This window comes from Arachis duranensis, chromosome 4 (assembly GCF_000817695.3).
Source record: "Arachis duranensis cultivar V14167 chromosome 4, aradu.V14167.gnm2.J7QH, whole genome shotgun sequence".
NCBI lineage: Eukaryota > Viridiplantae > Streptophyta > Magnoliopsida > Fabales > Fabaceae > Arachis > Arachis duranensis.
The window spans coordinates 119,064,077-119,079,669 of record NC_029775.3 but is presented as its reverse complement, the minus strand read 5'-3'; the positions used below and the strand labels follow the sequence as shown (position 1 = coordinate 119,079,669).

At 31.1% G+C, this 15,593-nt stretch overlaps 3 protein-coding genes across 5 annotated transcripts in view; 2 read left to right on the top strand and 1 right to left on the bottom strand.

Annotated features, from left to right (window-relative positions):
* Window positions 1-8,665, bottom strand: part of LOC107486495 (F-box/kelch-repeat protein At3g06240-like) — an 11,495-nt gene extending 2,830 nt beyond the window's left edge. The window contains exons 1-3 of one of the 3 annotated variants that reach the window (XM_052260030.1): window positions 2,495-3,767; window positions 2,261-2,343; window positions 1,433-1,705 (exon numbers count right to left, since the gene is read on the bottom strand). In XM_052260030.1, the coding sequence (XP_052115990.1) occupies window positions 2,572-3,678 (1,107 nt within the window). In that variant the 5' untranslated portion in view covers window positions 3,679-3,767 and the 3' untranslated portion in view covers window positions 1,433-1,705; window positions 2,261-2,343; window positions 2,495-2,571. Of the gene's footprint in view, window positions 1-1,432; window positions 1,706-2,069; window positions 2,344-2,494; window positions 3,768-8,550 lie in introns of those variants that run through there. The other 2 variants (XR_008008196.1, XM_016107049.3) reach the window with 2 other exon arrangements.
* Window positions 165-854, top strand: LOC127746718 (F-box/kelch-repeat protein At3g23880-like). Its single transcript, XM_052260736.1, has one exon. It carries the CDS (start codon window positions 165-167, stop codon window positions 852-854), a length of 690 nt encoding a protein of 229 aa, XP_052116696.1.
* A 5,344-nt stretch (window positions 8,666-14,009) lies between the features above and the next one.
* LOC107486212 (F-box/kelch-repeat protein At3g06240-like) lies at window positions 14,010-15,332 on the top strand. Its single transcript, XM_021141732.2, has 2 exons — window positions 14,010-14,898; window positions 15,229-15,332. The coding sequence occupies exons 1-2, from the start codon at window positions 14,010-14,012 to the stop codon at window positions 15,330-15,332; spliced, it is 993 nt and encodes a 330-aa protein (XP_020997391.2).
* Window positions 15,333-15,593: the final 261 nt, after the last annotated feature.

Sequence of the window (15,593 nt, the reverse complement as noted above, 5' to 3'; positions counted from 1 at the left end):
AAGGAAAACCAATCAGATGACGGATTCTAGTATTCAATTCATGCAGGGGTTTTGTAGCTCTATTCGAAGAGCCACATTATATTGTCATATGGAACCCGTTAACTAGATCTCACAGAGTATTTTCATGTGAGCATGCTGTCATCGGATACAAGAATTATGGTCCTATGCGGAAGCTTCTCGAGCGCTCTGCTATGTTTGGCTTTGGATACGATGCATCAGAAGATGACTACTTGGTCCTTCTCGCTTGGAAGAATACCAGAGAAATGGAAGACTACTTGGGTTTATTTTCTTTGAGAACCAATTCATGGACGAATTCTAAGGTTACACTTCCAAATGACCCTTTAAAGAAAAGAATTATCTCGCTGCCTGGATTGTTTCTCAATGGGGCTATTCATTGGTGGATTGCCCCTTGTTTTGGTACAGGTATGGATGTTGGTGGTTCTATTATTCTTGTCTTTGATATGATTGAAAGGCATTACTGGGAGATGCCTGTGCCTAAAGAAATAATGACGAATTACCATCCTCCTGGGGCTCTTGTGGAACTGGGAGGGTGCCTAGCCATTTGTTTTTCAAATTTTGACAAGAAAACCGACATATGGATTATGAAAGAATATAGAGTGCAGTCATCTTGGACAGCATACAAGATTCCTTGTTTTCTCTTTAGGCCTTTGTACTTATCCAATGATGGGGATATCATTGGATTTGATATGTTAAAATCATGTTTGGCAAAATATAATGTTAATAATGGAGAGATGCTCCAAAGTTGTGGCAAATTTTGTGGTTTGAATGACTTTTGCATGTATACTGAGAGTTTATTGGCTCTTCCTGATGATTTTATGGAAGGGAAGGAGTAGAAGAAAAAGCTAAGGGTACGTAATGCTTTAGGGAATTAATCAATGTCTTGACTTTAATTGAGCAATTTTAAGGGTTTAAGTTCTTTTACAATGTCTAATATATGGATGATGTTTTGAACTGCTTTCTTCTTACAGATACGAATCAAGACCAATCTGGAAAGTGCCAAACTAGAAAGATATTTAAGAGGGCACCAATTTAGAGAACATGATTCCAATTGTAACTGAAATGTTTGGTCTACAAACTTAGCTGGAAGATGTGTAGCTTCATGAAACTTTATTTGTTTTTTGGTTTGAGAGTTTGTTTTGTCATATGATGATGATATGATGATGATGATTTTGCTTTACTTTGAATATGAACACTTAAAATTCAGAGACATCTAGATAGTGTAAATAGCTTGTTACATACAATATCTTTTGAGAATTGTATCTAGTATTATTAGATTTGATTGTCCATTTAACTTTCTTCTACTATGTGCATTTGTAATTTTGTCACTAGTTTTCTTCTATACAGGTGTTTGATTTCAGTTTTTTCCTTTCTGCCTACATAATAATAATAATAATAATAATAATAATAATAATAATAATAATAATAATAATTACTTTATGTATTGGAATAAAATTAGATGTCCAAATGTTTTCTAAATAATGTCTCAAAACAAATCTCGCGGGATTCTTCTTAGTAAGTACGCGTTGTTGTTGCTTATTCTTCCTCTTTCTCCACCTCCTCTTTCGTCATATCTTCTGCGCGCTTCTTTCTTCAGTGTTGTTGTCATCCTCGCTGCCGCTGTCACTGTCGTCGCTGCCACCATCGCCTTCTCCTTATTTTTGTGTTACATGAAAAAAAATTTGTACTATACTATATTCTTAAGTTTATATACTATATACAAAAAGTGTAAAAACTTGTGTTCTATAACAAGATTTCCATACTCTGTACAAAGATTCTAGACCGAAAAAGCGCCGAGATAGAAAAACACTAAATAGCATCTTTGTATATATTGTCCATTTAGAATTCATCATATATCCATATCAAGAATTAAAACACCTAACAAATAGTAACATGATATTATATAATATATACATGGTTCTACACAGCATATATACCAATCATTGTGTAATAATATGTATTGACTTAATAGAGATCTCAATGCAAAATGAAAATCGGAAAGCTACATTGATCATGCAAGTATAGCAGAAGAAAAAGAAAATTAAGGCAGACTTAAGAACTATTAGTAGTATTATTATTGCATATTCACAAAAGATACTGCATGTAATATATGACTTGCACCATTTGAATTGTCTATATGTCCTTGAGTTTCCAACATTCATATATGGAATGAAACTCATTTTCAAAGCAAACTCAAAAACAAATATACAGAAGTTTCTTGAAACTCCTTCCACTTTTTTACCTTAGCTTAAAACAACAATCAAGTGGCTAAGTTGGTGCTCTCTTCAGTCCCTTTAACTGATGAACTCTTTAACTGATGAACTCCTGCAGAAAATATCAGTTTATGAGTAAACTGGTAAAGTCACTATAGTAGACATGGATTTATCAAAACACTTCATCCATCATAATGGCATATAGCGAAATTAGCAGGGCTAAAATGGCACAAAGGAAAGCATGAAAGAACAATGTTACATACCCTTCTTTCTCCTCAGAGCCATCATTAGGCAGTATCAAGAGACTCTCTGTATAAACACTATACGAAACGTACCCAATCTAATTACAAGAACGATCAAAACGCATGAGCAGCTCTCCTCTAACATTATATTTCGACATTCCAGGTGATTCATCGAATCCTATAAAATCGCCATCCTCAGACAAGCACACAGGCTCAAAGTAACTGCTAGGAATCTCATAGGAAGTCCAAGAAGACTGCACATTATACTCTTTCATCACCCATATCACAGATTTATCATAATCATCGTCGTCTTTATCATAATACAAGGCTAAACACCCTCCCAATACGGTCAGATGGCAAGGGTAATACCTCCCTACTTGTTCTGGCACAGCAATCTCCAAAAAACCCTTCCTTTTGCTAGTATCAAAGACAAGAATAGTAGCAATAGCATCATAATCACCATCATGATTCAACCAATGAATAGCCCCGTTAAAGAACATCGAGTGTGCCCACTTTTTCCTCCTCTTTAGTTGGTCTGGAATAATAACATCCTCCTTAAAACTACTCCAAGAATTGGACCTCAAGGAGAAGAAATCAAAGTGGCCTTCTTGATTCTTCTTTTCATCCTTCCAAGCTAAAACTACCAAGTAATCATCTCTGGTTGCGTCGTACCCAAATCCAAAGAGAAGCTCGCCGCCAAAGGAGTAATAACAATTAGTAGCCATATCGGAAATTTTCGCAATATGATGGCATGAAATAATTCTGTGGGATCCGGTTAACGGGTTCCATATGACGAAAAAGTGTGGGTATTGGTATAAAGCTATGAATCCTCGACATGATCCAAGAACGATGTGATCATCATAATCAGGATCAGAATCGTTATCAGCAGCAGCAGGAGAAGGAGAAATCTTTGTTATTGTAGCAGCGGCAGCGTCAGCATAAGTAGCATGGGATAGTGCATCGAGGTCAATGGATCGATGATCAATTGTAACTTCTGGGATGAAGATACATCTATGGGTGGGTGCCAGAGAGAGTTCAAAATGAGATTTTGCGAAATTGGGGTTGGAGATGAGATTGTTCCAAAACTTGGAAACACTCTTGACGCGCCCAAGGTGTTTGACAGAAAGTCTCAATAAGATTTGAGTTATCAATTCTGGAGGGAGCATGTCGTTGATGCTTTTGCTGCTGTTGTTGTTTTGCTCCATTCAATGTTGAATGAATCAATTCTAAGACTCAAAATAGAGACAAAAAAGAAGGTAGATGTCTCCAAGTTAAACTGAAACTGAGATTCAAGAAGTCAAAATTTGGGTAGTCTTTTTTTTATGGGATTTAGCATAGTTATATACTTATATGCAACAATATACAAGGGATATGAGAGTCTGCCGTCGATTTTTTTTTTTTCTAATTTACTCTTATTATCATAACCCAAAATTATAGAAGTTACAAAATTAGGGTAAATTTTTAGATTTTTTCCAAACCCATGGTAATTTTGTGGGTAAGTTATCCTTACTTATGTGTCTTCATCTCACCCATTGATCAAAAAAATTTTCAACCTTTCATTAATGCATTCATTGGTTATAACAAAAGTTTTAATGAACATATACCATAGTAGATACTACATTAATTAGAGTATATACATACTATATAGTGTATTGGAGAACATTTGCAATTATAATTTCTACTATATCATTTATAGGAAGGGTAGAAGAAACAGTGAGGTAGTAGAAGAAGAAGCAGTGGACATTACAGGGGTATTTGGGGAAGATTTTGCGAGTGGGTCGCCGGAAAAATCACACCCATCACCTACAGGAAGGGTAGAGAAGAAGGAGCAGTTGAAAGAAGGGTAGAAGAAGCATTGAGGTTGAAGAAGAAGTAATTCCTTCGAAGTGTATTTTGAGAGGTAGAAGAAGTTGTAGACATTCAAATGGTATTTGGGGAAGATTTTGATTTCTTTAGTATTTGGGAAGGAATTTGTAAAATCAATAATTTGCACATTACACATAGTATAAATACGTTATGTGCTATAATATAAATACTATAAAATACAATATAGTGTGAACATATTTATTGAATGCATTAATGCAAATTTGAAAATTTTACTTGATCAATGGCTGAGATAATGACACATGAGCAAGGGTAACTTACCCACAAAATTGCCATGGGTTTGGAAGAAATCACCAAATTTTTAAGGTAACTATTCAAATAAAAATGGCAAAAATATTTTTTTATAAAGATGTTTTGTTAAAAAATTTAATTTATTTATTTAGCCACACTTTAAACAAAAGACAACACTTTTAGAATATATCAAAATCTAACTCTACAATCCATCGTCTAAAGGTCAAAAGAAAATATTTTTATATGAAGATAATTATAAAGTCTTCATGATAGTATCTAAGGGCGGAGCTTAGTTGAGATAACGGGGCGCCATAGCCTCCAAACTTTTTATAAAAAAATTAGTAATACCTTTTCAAAAAATAAAAAATAGTTTTGTTGGGTCAAATACTTTACTATGACTAAAAGTGCCCAAGTTTAATTTTTATCTCTTACTTTTATTGTACAATAGTTTTTAGTTTTAAACATTCAAAACATGTTGGATTTGGACTAAACTGAGTGTATTCGCATTTTGCAGCTCTCTATTCAATAAGCAACACTCCTTCTACCTTTGAGTTCAAATATAAAAAATTAAGTATTTTAATTTATTTAATTTAATATTATTTTATATTTTATTATTTATTTAATTTAATTTTTTATATAATATCAACACGTTCTTCTACTTTAATGAATCACAAAGAAAGTAAGATACAACCTTCAAAGTTCAAAAAGTTGCATCTAATGATTTTGACTTTAATTCTTTAGAACGGGACCCTGGAAAACGACTTCAAATTTGACAATATCACCCAAATTAGAGAGATGAGGTTAGACGAACTTATTTTAAACGGGGTTTATATAAAAAATATCTTGACAATTATTTTCTATTTGTCCCTCCCCCAAAATTTTGTTTTAAACTCCGCCACTAATAGTATCTACCATTTTTTAAGTGGTCTTTTAGATCCTGTCTGTATACTAATGTTATTTTTCATTTTTTAGGATTTGTTTGGATGTCACTTTTAAAAAATATCTTTTATAAAAATAAAAATAATTTTATGTTTGGATATCTTATATAAAAAAATCTTTTTATTTATCAATTATGTTTGAATAAAATAAAAATAAAAATATTTTTTGTTCATTTATTATGTGAAAAATATCTTTTTTTTTAATTTTTTAAAAAAAATATAAATTGTAACTTTTTCAAAAAAGATATTTTTTCCCAATACTTTTACTTTTACCATGTCTAATATATGGATGATGTTTTGAACTGCTTTTTCTTACAGATACGAATCAAGACCAATCTGAAAAGTGCCAAACTGGAAAGAGATTTAAGAGGGCACCAATTTGGAGAACATGATTCCAATTGTAACTAAAATGTTTGGTCGACAAACTTAGCTGGAAGATGTGTAGCTTCATGAAACTTTATCTGTTTTTTGGTTTGTGAGTTTGTTTTGTCATATGATGACGATATGATGATGATGATTTTCCTTTACTTTGAATATGAACACTTAAAATTCAGAGACATCTAGATAGTGTAAATAGCTTATTATATACAACATCTTTTGAGAATTGTATCTAGTATTATTAGATTTGATTGTCCATTTAACTTTTTTCTACTATGTGCATTTAGAATAAACACGGGTACCATTCTTTTAGAATCGAGAAGCGTCTTAATCACCCTTCCACAACACCTTTACTATGTCGCACTCTTTCTCTTCTTCCTCAATCAAAACGCAAACCGTTAAGATTCAAACGACATTTAAAACAAACTACGATTCTGCAGAAACATTTCAACTCTTCGCAAAGAGTAAAAGAAATCAAGAAGAAAAAGATACAAATCTCTATCAAAAATCACCAGAAAAACGAAGAAACATTATTCAAGGTACTGTTTTACTATTTTTCAAGGTTTTTTTTAGACTGTCTCTGCCATGTATCTCATCCTTAACCAACAAAACATTAAAAGATTTCAAGAAGAAATATACTGTCTCCCCCATGTTTTGGTGTATTTCTTAAATCCTTTGGGTGTATTTCTGTAACCGTTAGGGTGTATTTCTATAATCCTTTCTGTAACCGTTTGGATGTATTTCTGTAATCTTTTGGGTGTATTTCTATAATCGTTTGGGTGTATTTCTGAAGTTCTATTATCTTCAAAACGATTTCAAAACTTGATTTCAAAAACTATGAAAATTGAAAAAACGAAGCAAGAACATAGAGAGAGAAACGCACGTAAATGACGAAAAAGAAACCAGTGATAAACGCAGGTAAAACAACGAATGAAAAGGCAAAGAGAGAACGCACGAAGGAGATCGAACAAATTTGGTAAAAAAACTCGAAAAAGGAAACCAAAATTTTTTAGAAATGGAAGTTATATATTCGCGTTAATTGATTTGGATTAATTTAAAAGTCTTGTTATAGAGGCACCTAACATAAGCAACGCATTTATGGATTTCGTTATCTTCAAACTTGTAAAACTTGTAAGTGCAAAATACTTATATGTAAAGATTAATCCTTATAATTTTGTCACTAGTTTTCTTCTACAGGTGTTTGATTTCAGTTTTTTCCTTTCTACCTACATCATCGTAATAATAATAATAATAATAATTACTTTATTAATTGGAATAAAGTTAGATGTCCAAACGTTTTTTAAATCATGTCTCCAAACAAGTCTTGCGAGATTCTTTTCGGTAAGTACGTGTTGTTATTGCTTATTCTTATTCTTCCTCTTCCTCCTCCTTGTTATCTCCTTCTGCTCGCTTCTTTCTTCAGCGTTGTTGTCATCCTCGCTGCCGTGGTCTCTTGTCGTCGCTGCCACCACCGCTTTCTCTTTATTTTTGTGTTATATGAAAAAAATTTTGTACTATACTATATTCATAAGTTTATATACTATATAAAAAAGGTGTAAAAACTTGTGTTCTATAACAAAATTTCCATACTTTGTAAAAAGATTCTAGACCGAAAAAGCGCGGAGATAAAAAAAAGACTAAATAGCATCTTTGTATATATTGTCCATTAACGAACATTTTAGAATTCATCATATATCCATATCAAGAATTAAAACACCTAACAAATAGTAACATGATATTATATAATATATACATGGTTCTACACAGCATATATACCAATCATTGTGTCATAATATATGTATTGACTTAATAGAGATCTCAATGCAAAATGAAAATCGGAAAGCTACATTCATCATGCATGTATAGCAGAAGAGAAAGAAAATTAAAGCAGACTTAAGAACTATTAGTAGTACTATTATTGCATATTCACAAAAGATACTGCATGTAATACATGACTTGCACCATTTGAATTGTCTATATGTCCTTTAGTTTCCAACATTCATATATGGAATGAAATTCTTTTTCAAAGAAAACTCAAAAACAAATATACAAAAGTTTCTTGAAACTTCTTCCACTTTACCTTATCTTAAAACAACAATCAAGTGGCTAAGTTGGTGCTCTCTTCAGTCCCTTTAACTGATGAACTCCCGCAGAAAATATTAGTTTATGAGTAAACTGGTAAATTCACTATAGTAGACATGGATTAACCAAAACATTTCATCCATCATAATGGCATGTAGCAAAATTAGCAGGGCTAAAATGGCACAAAGCAAAGCATGAAAGAACAATGTTACATACCCTTCTTTCTCCTCAGGGCCATCATTAGGCAGTATCAAGAGACTCTCTGTATAAACAGTACACAAAACGTACCCAATCTGATCACAAGGACGATCTAAACGCAGGAGCAGCTCTCCTCTAACATTATATTTCGAGATTCCATCTGATTCATCGAATCCTATAAAATCGCCATCCTCAGACAAGCACACAGGCTCAAAGTAACTGCTAGGAATCTCATAGGAAGTCCAAGAAGACTGCACATTATACTCTTTCATCACCCATATCACAGATTTATCATAATTATCATCATCTTTTTCATAAGACAAGGCTAAACACCCTCCCAGTGCCGTCAGATGGCAAGGGTAATACCTTCCTACTTGTTCTGGCACAGGAATCTCCAAAAAGCCCTTCCTTTTGCTAGTATCAAAGACAAGAATAGTAACAATAGCATCATAATCACCATCATGATTCAACTAATGAATAGCCCAGTTAAAGAACACGAAGGTGCCCACTTTTTCCTCCTCTTTAGTTAATCAGGAATAATATCCTCCTTAAAACTACTCCAAGAATTGGACCTCAAGGAGTTCTTTTCATCATTCCAAGCTAAAACTACCAAGTAATCATCTCTGGTTGCGTAGTACCCAAATCCAAAGAGAAGCTCGCCGCCAAAGGAGTAATAACAATTAGTAGCCATATCGTCAATTTTCGCAATATGATGGCATGAAATAATTCTGTGGGATCCGGTTAACGGGTTCCATATGACGAAAAAGTGTGGGTATTGGTATAAAGCTATGAATCCTCGACATGATCCAAGAACGATGTAATCATCATAATCAGGATAAGGAGGAATCTTTGTTATTGTCGCAGCGGCAGCGTCAGCATAATTAGCATGAGATAGTGCATCGAGGTCAATGGATCGATGATCAATTGTAACTTCTGGGATGAAGATACATCTATGGGTGGGTGCCAGAGAGAGTTCAAAATGAGATTTTGCAAAACTGGGGTCGGAGATGAGATTGTTCCAAAACTTGGAAACACTCTTGACGCGCCCAAGGTGTTTGACGGAAAGTCTCAATAAGATTTGAGTTATCAATTCTGGAGGAAGCATGTCGTTGATGCTTTTGCCGCTGTTGTTGTTTTGCTCCATTGTTGGATCGCACCACTTAGCTTCAATCTTGAATGAATCAATTCTAAAACTCAAAATAGAGCCAAGAAAGACGGTAGGTATCTCCAAGTTAAACTGAAACTGAGATTCCAGAAGTCAAAATTTGAGTAGTCTTTTTTTTTTTTTGAGGGGGATTTAGCATAGTTATATGCAACAATATATAGGGGATATGAGAGTCTGACGTCGAATTTTTTTTCCATTTACTCTTTACTATTATAACCCAAAATTATACGAAGTTACAAAATTAGGGTAAATTTTTAAGGTGATCTTCTAGATTCGGCCTGTATACCAAGGTTGTTTTTCCTTTTTTTAGGATTTGTTTAGATGTTATTTTTGAAAAATATCTTTTATTTTTTAAAAGATTTTTACAAAAATAAAAATAATTTTATATTTGTATATTTTACGTAAAAAAAATTTTTATGTTTGAATAAAATAAGATAAAAGTACTTTTTATTTATTTATTATGTGAAAAATATTTTTTTTTTAAATTTTAAAAAAAATATAAATTGAAATTTTTTCAAAAAAGATATTTTTATTTTTCTAATACTTTTACTTTTACTATTAGAAATTTATCAAACATACTAAAAAGTATAAAAGATTTTTTCATTGAAAAAATATTTATTTTTTTTTATCAAAATAATAGTATCCAAACAAGTACTTAATTGCACTAAATGTATCCTCCTCTTTAAGTTTCAGACTATATACCGATCTCTTTGCCTAATTTCGATGTGAGTCACAAGTGAAACGCTGACCTAGCACTGTTATTATCACGTAAGACGTCTAAAACGACATCATTTTGTTTGTAGGCGCGAAATGAAAAAAAAAAAGGCATTGTATTATTATGCAGGGAATATTAAAAGATTTCTTGGATAAGGGTGATCATTTACAACTCTTTCTTCTTCTTTTTTTTTTTCTTAAACCATTTTATCTCCTCCTCTTTCAGAAAATGTCATGACAATAGGGCACTTCCCATTAACAATTTTCTGAGTTTGTTAGCACAAGAAGAAAGGTCGCCAACAATAGAAAGCTGCTGAAGTAGAGGGTACCAGCATCATGAGTATAAACGAGGTTAGTAATATTGTTACCGACGGAAAAAAAATATGGATACTCATTGATCATTTCTCATTTGAGTTATTTTTTGATGTGATTTCATTTGTATTTGTTATTTTTTGAGATTATTATGCTGTTAGATTTTTTGTGGTTATTATGTTAGGGTGGTATTTTATTCGTTCTGTTTTTTTATGCATGAAATATGATCTTTTTTCCATTAATATTATTCATGTGGAGTTGTGATACACTGTTAGTACTGCATGTTTTTAATTAGTTTATTTAAAAATGTTGCAGATGGATGAAGTTTTGGATATTATGTTTCATCATGGAGAAACTTTTGAAAAAGGTGTTGACAAAAAAGTAGATTACTATCCTAATAGTAAAAGCTGTTTGAGTGATCTTGACGTGGATAAATTAGATGTATTTTATCTAAAAAACTACTTTAAGGAGCTAGAATATGACAGAATGAGAAAAGTTTGGTGGCTTGTATTTGTACTACTAGAAATAGAATTTTTTCGGACGAAAATTTTAAACAAAATTTGTTCCGTCTGAATGACTTTTTCATTTTGAACAAATTTGAGACAAATGTTGAACAATTTTTAGTGGAGACATTGGAATAATATATTCTATCTTAAATTTGTCTAAATTTTGTCCCAAATTTTGGCGTCAAATTTTTTTTAGATGGCACCAAAATTTTCATTCAGATTAGCAATACATTTTGGACAAAAACTATAATTCATCCATATTCCATCTCAATATGTGCAATAATTTCAGACGGATTTAGGACGCATTTTGAAAAATGTTAATTCTATCTCAAATTTGTCTATAATTAGACTTAAATGCTTTTATTATAGCTAACCCTTCGAAGTAGCTAAAAATTTTTTCCTACAAATTTGGGACGAAAATAACATCATTTGTAAATTCTGTTTGAAAGTGCATCAGTTTTTAAACGAATTTTAAATGTTTATTAAAAAATTTTAACATTTAGTATAAAAATATTATTTATATTTTAAATTAGACATTTTATAATGCACTTTTTTCAGCTCTACGGAAGCCACATCAGACTTTTTTGTCGGGTCCAATGGAGTTACTTCAACGAAGGAGTAAATTTGTCCATGAATGTATTTTTCAATTTTTGAGAACTAAAATATCCGAAAAAAATGTCAAAAACCTATTTGTCATTTTCTCTTATATTTATGTTTAAAACTTAATTTTAATACATTAATATTTAACAGTATAAAACCTTTTATAAATTCTTCTAATTTTATCTATTTTTTAGATTATTAATAGTATTTTTATCCATAATAACATTATGGGAATATAAATTTTTTAAAATTATGATCTACTTTGTTGTGATAATATATAGATTATGCATGACACAAAAAGATTTATAAAATCAAACTACGCTTTACGAAAAAAAAGTTGTAGGTTGACAAAAGTCTCTAGCTAACAAGACCAATATCTCTGTAGATAAAAAATCAAATAATAATATTTTTAGTTATTATTTTTATTTGAAAAAGTCTAATTTTTTATTAATAATTAATTTTAATATTCGTTATCTAAAATTTGAAACATTTTAATGTGTATATTTTTATATTTAATTAGGTGTTAAGTCTATTGCACAAATAGAAATAATTAATTTTTATACTTGCTATTTAAAAGTAATATTTTTTTCTCCATGTATATAAAAATATAATTAGATATTAGCATAAAAAATTATACTGATAGTTTATAAAATTAACTCAACATTAATTTTTTTTAAACAATTGAATATTGATTCTAACTTTTAATTATAACATTAGTATTCTCTCCAAATTATATGTAATAAATATTTGAAAGAAGAGAAATAAAAATATAGATTAAAAAGATAAGCGGTAAAAATTTAAAACTAAATAAAAAAATTAAAAAATATGTATATAATAATAATAATATTTTTTATTTGAATTATAGTTTTTGGTTAGTTTTATTTTCTGTAGAATAGAAAGGTAAAAAAATACAGAGAATGAGAGAAAAGAGAGAGAAAAATAAAGATGAATAATGAGAGTGAGAGTGAGAATTTGTTAATTTTGGATGACATATTTTGATTTGTCAAATTACTAATATAAAATATAAATTACAATATTACATATAGAGTAAAAATGGTAGAGAAAAATAGAAAAAATAGAGAGAAGTAGATAAGATAATTTAGAAAGAGAGTTTATTAATTTTGGAGAAAAATATTTTTTACCAATTTTAATAAGAGTGTCATGCGACACATTTGGTTATTAAATTAGATAGTACAGTAATATATGATACATAATATATATATATATATGTATATTTCAATTTCAATATTTCGATTTTAATTTTAATACAATTAAAGAATGTCATGTTATATATTTTGATTGTCAAATTAGTAATTAGTCATTGATATTAATAATGATATATAAAAGAGATAGAGTAGTTGAAGGAATGAAAGAGATAGAGAAAAGAAGAGGGATGAGGGGAGAATTCTTTAACTTTGGAAGAAAAGATTTAATTTCAATTGCAATGATGGAGTGACATATGACACATTTTAGTTGTAAAATTAGTAGGTAAGAGGAAAGAATTTTTTAATTTTGGAGGGAAAGATTTAATTTTAATTACAATGAAAAAGTGACATGTGGCACATTTTGGTTGTAAAATTAGCAAGGAGGAGGGAAAAATTCTTTAATTTTGGAGGGAAAAATTCAATTCCAATTTCAATGAGAAAGTGATATGTAACACATTTTAGTTGTAAAATTTAAAAGATATAATAGATAATAGATATAATAGATAATAGATAGATAATAGATTTATGGTTAAAGTAAAAAAATAATTGATTGAATGTAGATGTAAAATTAATTTAAACTGACGGTGCATTTAAAATAAGTGTTATAATTTTTAAAAAAATGATCTTTTAAAATCTGACTTTAATAAATTGATTTTAAAAAATAAAAACTTTAATAAATCAACCTTTAGAATTCTTAAGCCATTCGAATTAAAGCACATTAGCATTTTTCATGGATTATATGGATTATGAAAGTAAATAGAAAAAACAAATTAGGTTTTCAAATTTTGTTTAGTCAAGATCGAATACAATAAAATTGATATTTTTTAATTAATAAAAAAATTAAAAGGGATCCAATCCATTATTTTGAATTTCAAATATCAAATCTTGGAACTTTGTAACTAAACCTACTTTAACTAAACCTACTTTATATAAAGCTGCTTAAACTGAAACACCGAAAAGTCAAAAGTCAAAACCAAGGAGCTGAAACTGCGTTATAGTCTTGTGACTCAAGCAATTACCATGGCAAAGAGGAAGAACACGGAGAACTGCTCCGAAAATCAAGATCACAGCAGTAATGGCTTCAATGACCTTCCGATGGAGCTTATTCGAGAAATTCTCCTGAGGCTTTCGATCAAACAACTTGGGAATCTCAGCTGCGTTTCCAAGCAATGGCAAAGTATCATCTACCATCGCTCCTTCGCAAAATTTCATTTTCAAAACTCTCGCTTTCCCGCCAGCAGATGCCTCTTCGTACTGGATTTCCATGCATACGCTGAAATCGTGGACCTTGACTCAGTCTTCCACCTCAATTCTGATTCAGCCATGGGATCCATATCTCTCCCATTCTCTCCTATGAAGAGGAAAATTCATCCTAGGGTTCATGTAATTGGTTCTTGCAATGGCTTGGTTTGTTTACACAGAGAGCCTTATTCGCTTACCGTATGGAACCCAACAACCGGTTCCTACAAAGCGTTTTCGTATTATCGTCACATTGTTAGGAATTCTTATCCTCTTGAGAAGACTTGGAATTGTTTAAAGCCTCTTCGGATCACTCTTCTTTCCGGGTTTGGGTACGATGAATCAAAAGATGACTACTTGGTAATTGTAGCTTGGAAGGATAAGAGAGAGGAGAACCACTTTGATTTCTATTCACTGAGAAGCAGTTCATGGAAGAGCTTTGATGTTGCACTTCCCAACAACACCACTAGGAGGCGAGATCCTGGGTTGTTCTTCAATGGGGCTCTTCATTGGTTGCCTGAAGATATCAATGATGATCAAATTCTTGTCTTTGATATCACAAAAAAGAGATTTTCAGTGATATCTAAGCCAGAAAAGGAGGTGATTTCTTACCATGCAAAGTTGATAGTTTTGGGAGGGTGTCTAGCCTTGTATTTCACAGTGAAAAGCAGCATCCATGGTAAGATATGGATCATGAAAGAATATAAAGTGCATACATCATGGACTCTGTATAAGAATCCAAAAGGTTTATTTCAGCCTCTATGCGTCTCCAGTGATGGTAATCTTGTTGGATTGAGCGGTAACAGCAGTCTCATGAAAGCGAGAGCCAATGTTGAAAGAGAGTTGTCCTATGCATCAAGAGTGCACGTTGGTTATCATACTTATGATGATCATAAGAGCATTATGTATACACAGAGTTTCATGCCACTTCCTAGTGACTCTGAGGAGAAGAAGAAAAAGAAGAGAGAATTAGGTATGTAACTAATAAGTAATAACTATTCTCTCATTGTTTGTACTTAATTTAATTTGCATCATTTTATTGCTGGCATATAATTTAATGTGATGGAAGAGTTGCGTTATGCATCAAAGTTGTAAGTTAATTGATGTCTTGCTCCCTATCTTTCAAGAGTAATTGGTGTGATGCATTACATTAGAAAATGGATCTTGTTTGGGATTAAAGAAGGATGAGTTTGCTGTGAGTGATTTCTTAGAATGTCTACTATGAATGTGATGAGGGATTTTCTCCCTAAAAAAAGGAAAAAAGAATATGATGGCTTTTTACATGGATTGAGCTTCTCTGCAGGTCAGCTAGAAGAGGATCACAATGAAGTGAAACAAGGAAAGAGAAGAAGGAGCACAGAGGATTTTACTGCAACTACGTTCGAGTCTTCACCTATCTTTAAATAGTGTGTGTTAGAATTAATGTCATCAAACAAATGATGATATAAATGTACTCTTATAAAATTAATTTTGATCAAAGTTAGATTCACATCAATATAATTTGTGTTTAAATACTTTTTATCATTATTAAAAGAGACAAAATTTGTATCATTTTTTATATCACTTTAATAAATATTCTTATATACAAATTTTAAATTTAAATATATAGAAACAAATAAATAGTTAAATTGGTTCTTAAAAATTAGCCAAAAAGATTTTTTTAATCAA

Excerpts from the sequence above, each read along its gene's own strand:
- LOC127746718 (XM_052260736.1), top strand. The coding sequence starts at position 165 with ATGCGGAAGCTTCTCGAGCGCTCTGCTATGTTTGGCTTTGGATACGAT.
- LOC107486212 (XM_021141732.2), top strand. The coding sequence starts at position 14,010 with ATGGGATCCATATCTCTCCCATTCTCTCCTATGAAGAGGAAAATTCAT. Across the intron at positions 14,899-15,228 it reads GAAAAAGAAGAGAGAATTAG|GTCAGCTAGAAGAGGATCAC; the intron begins GTATGTAACTAA and ends GCTTCTCTGCAG.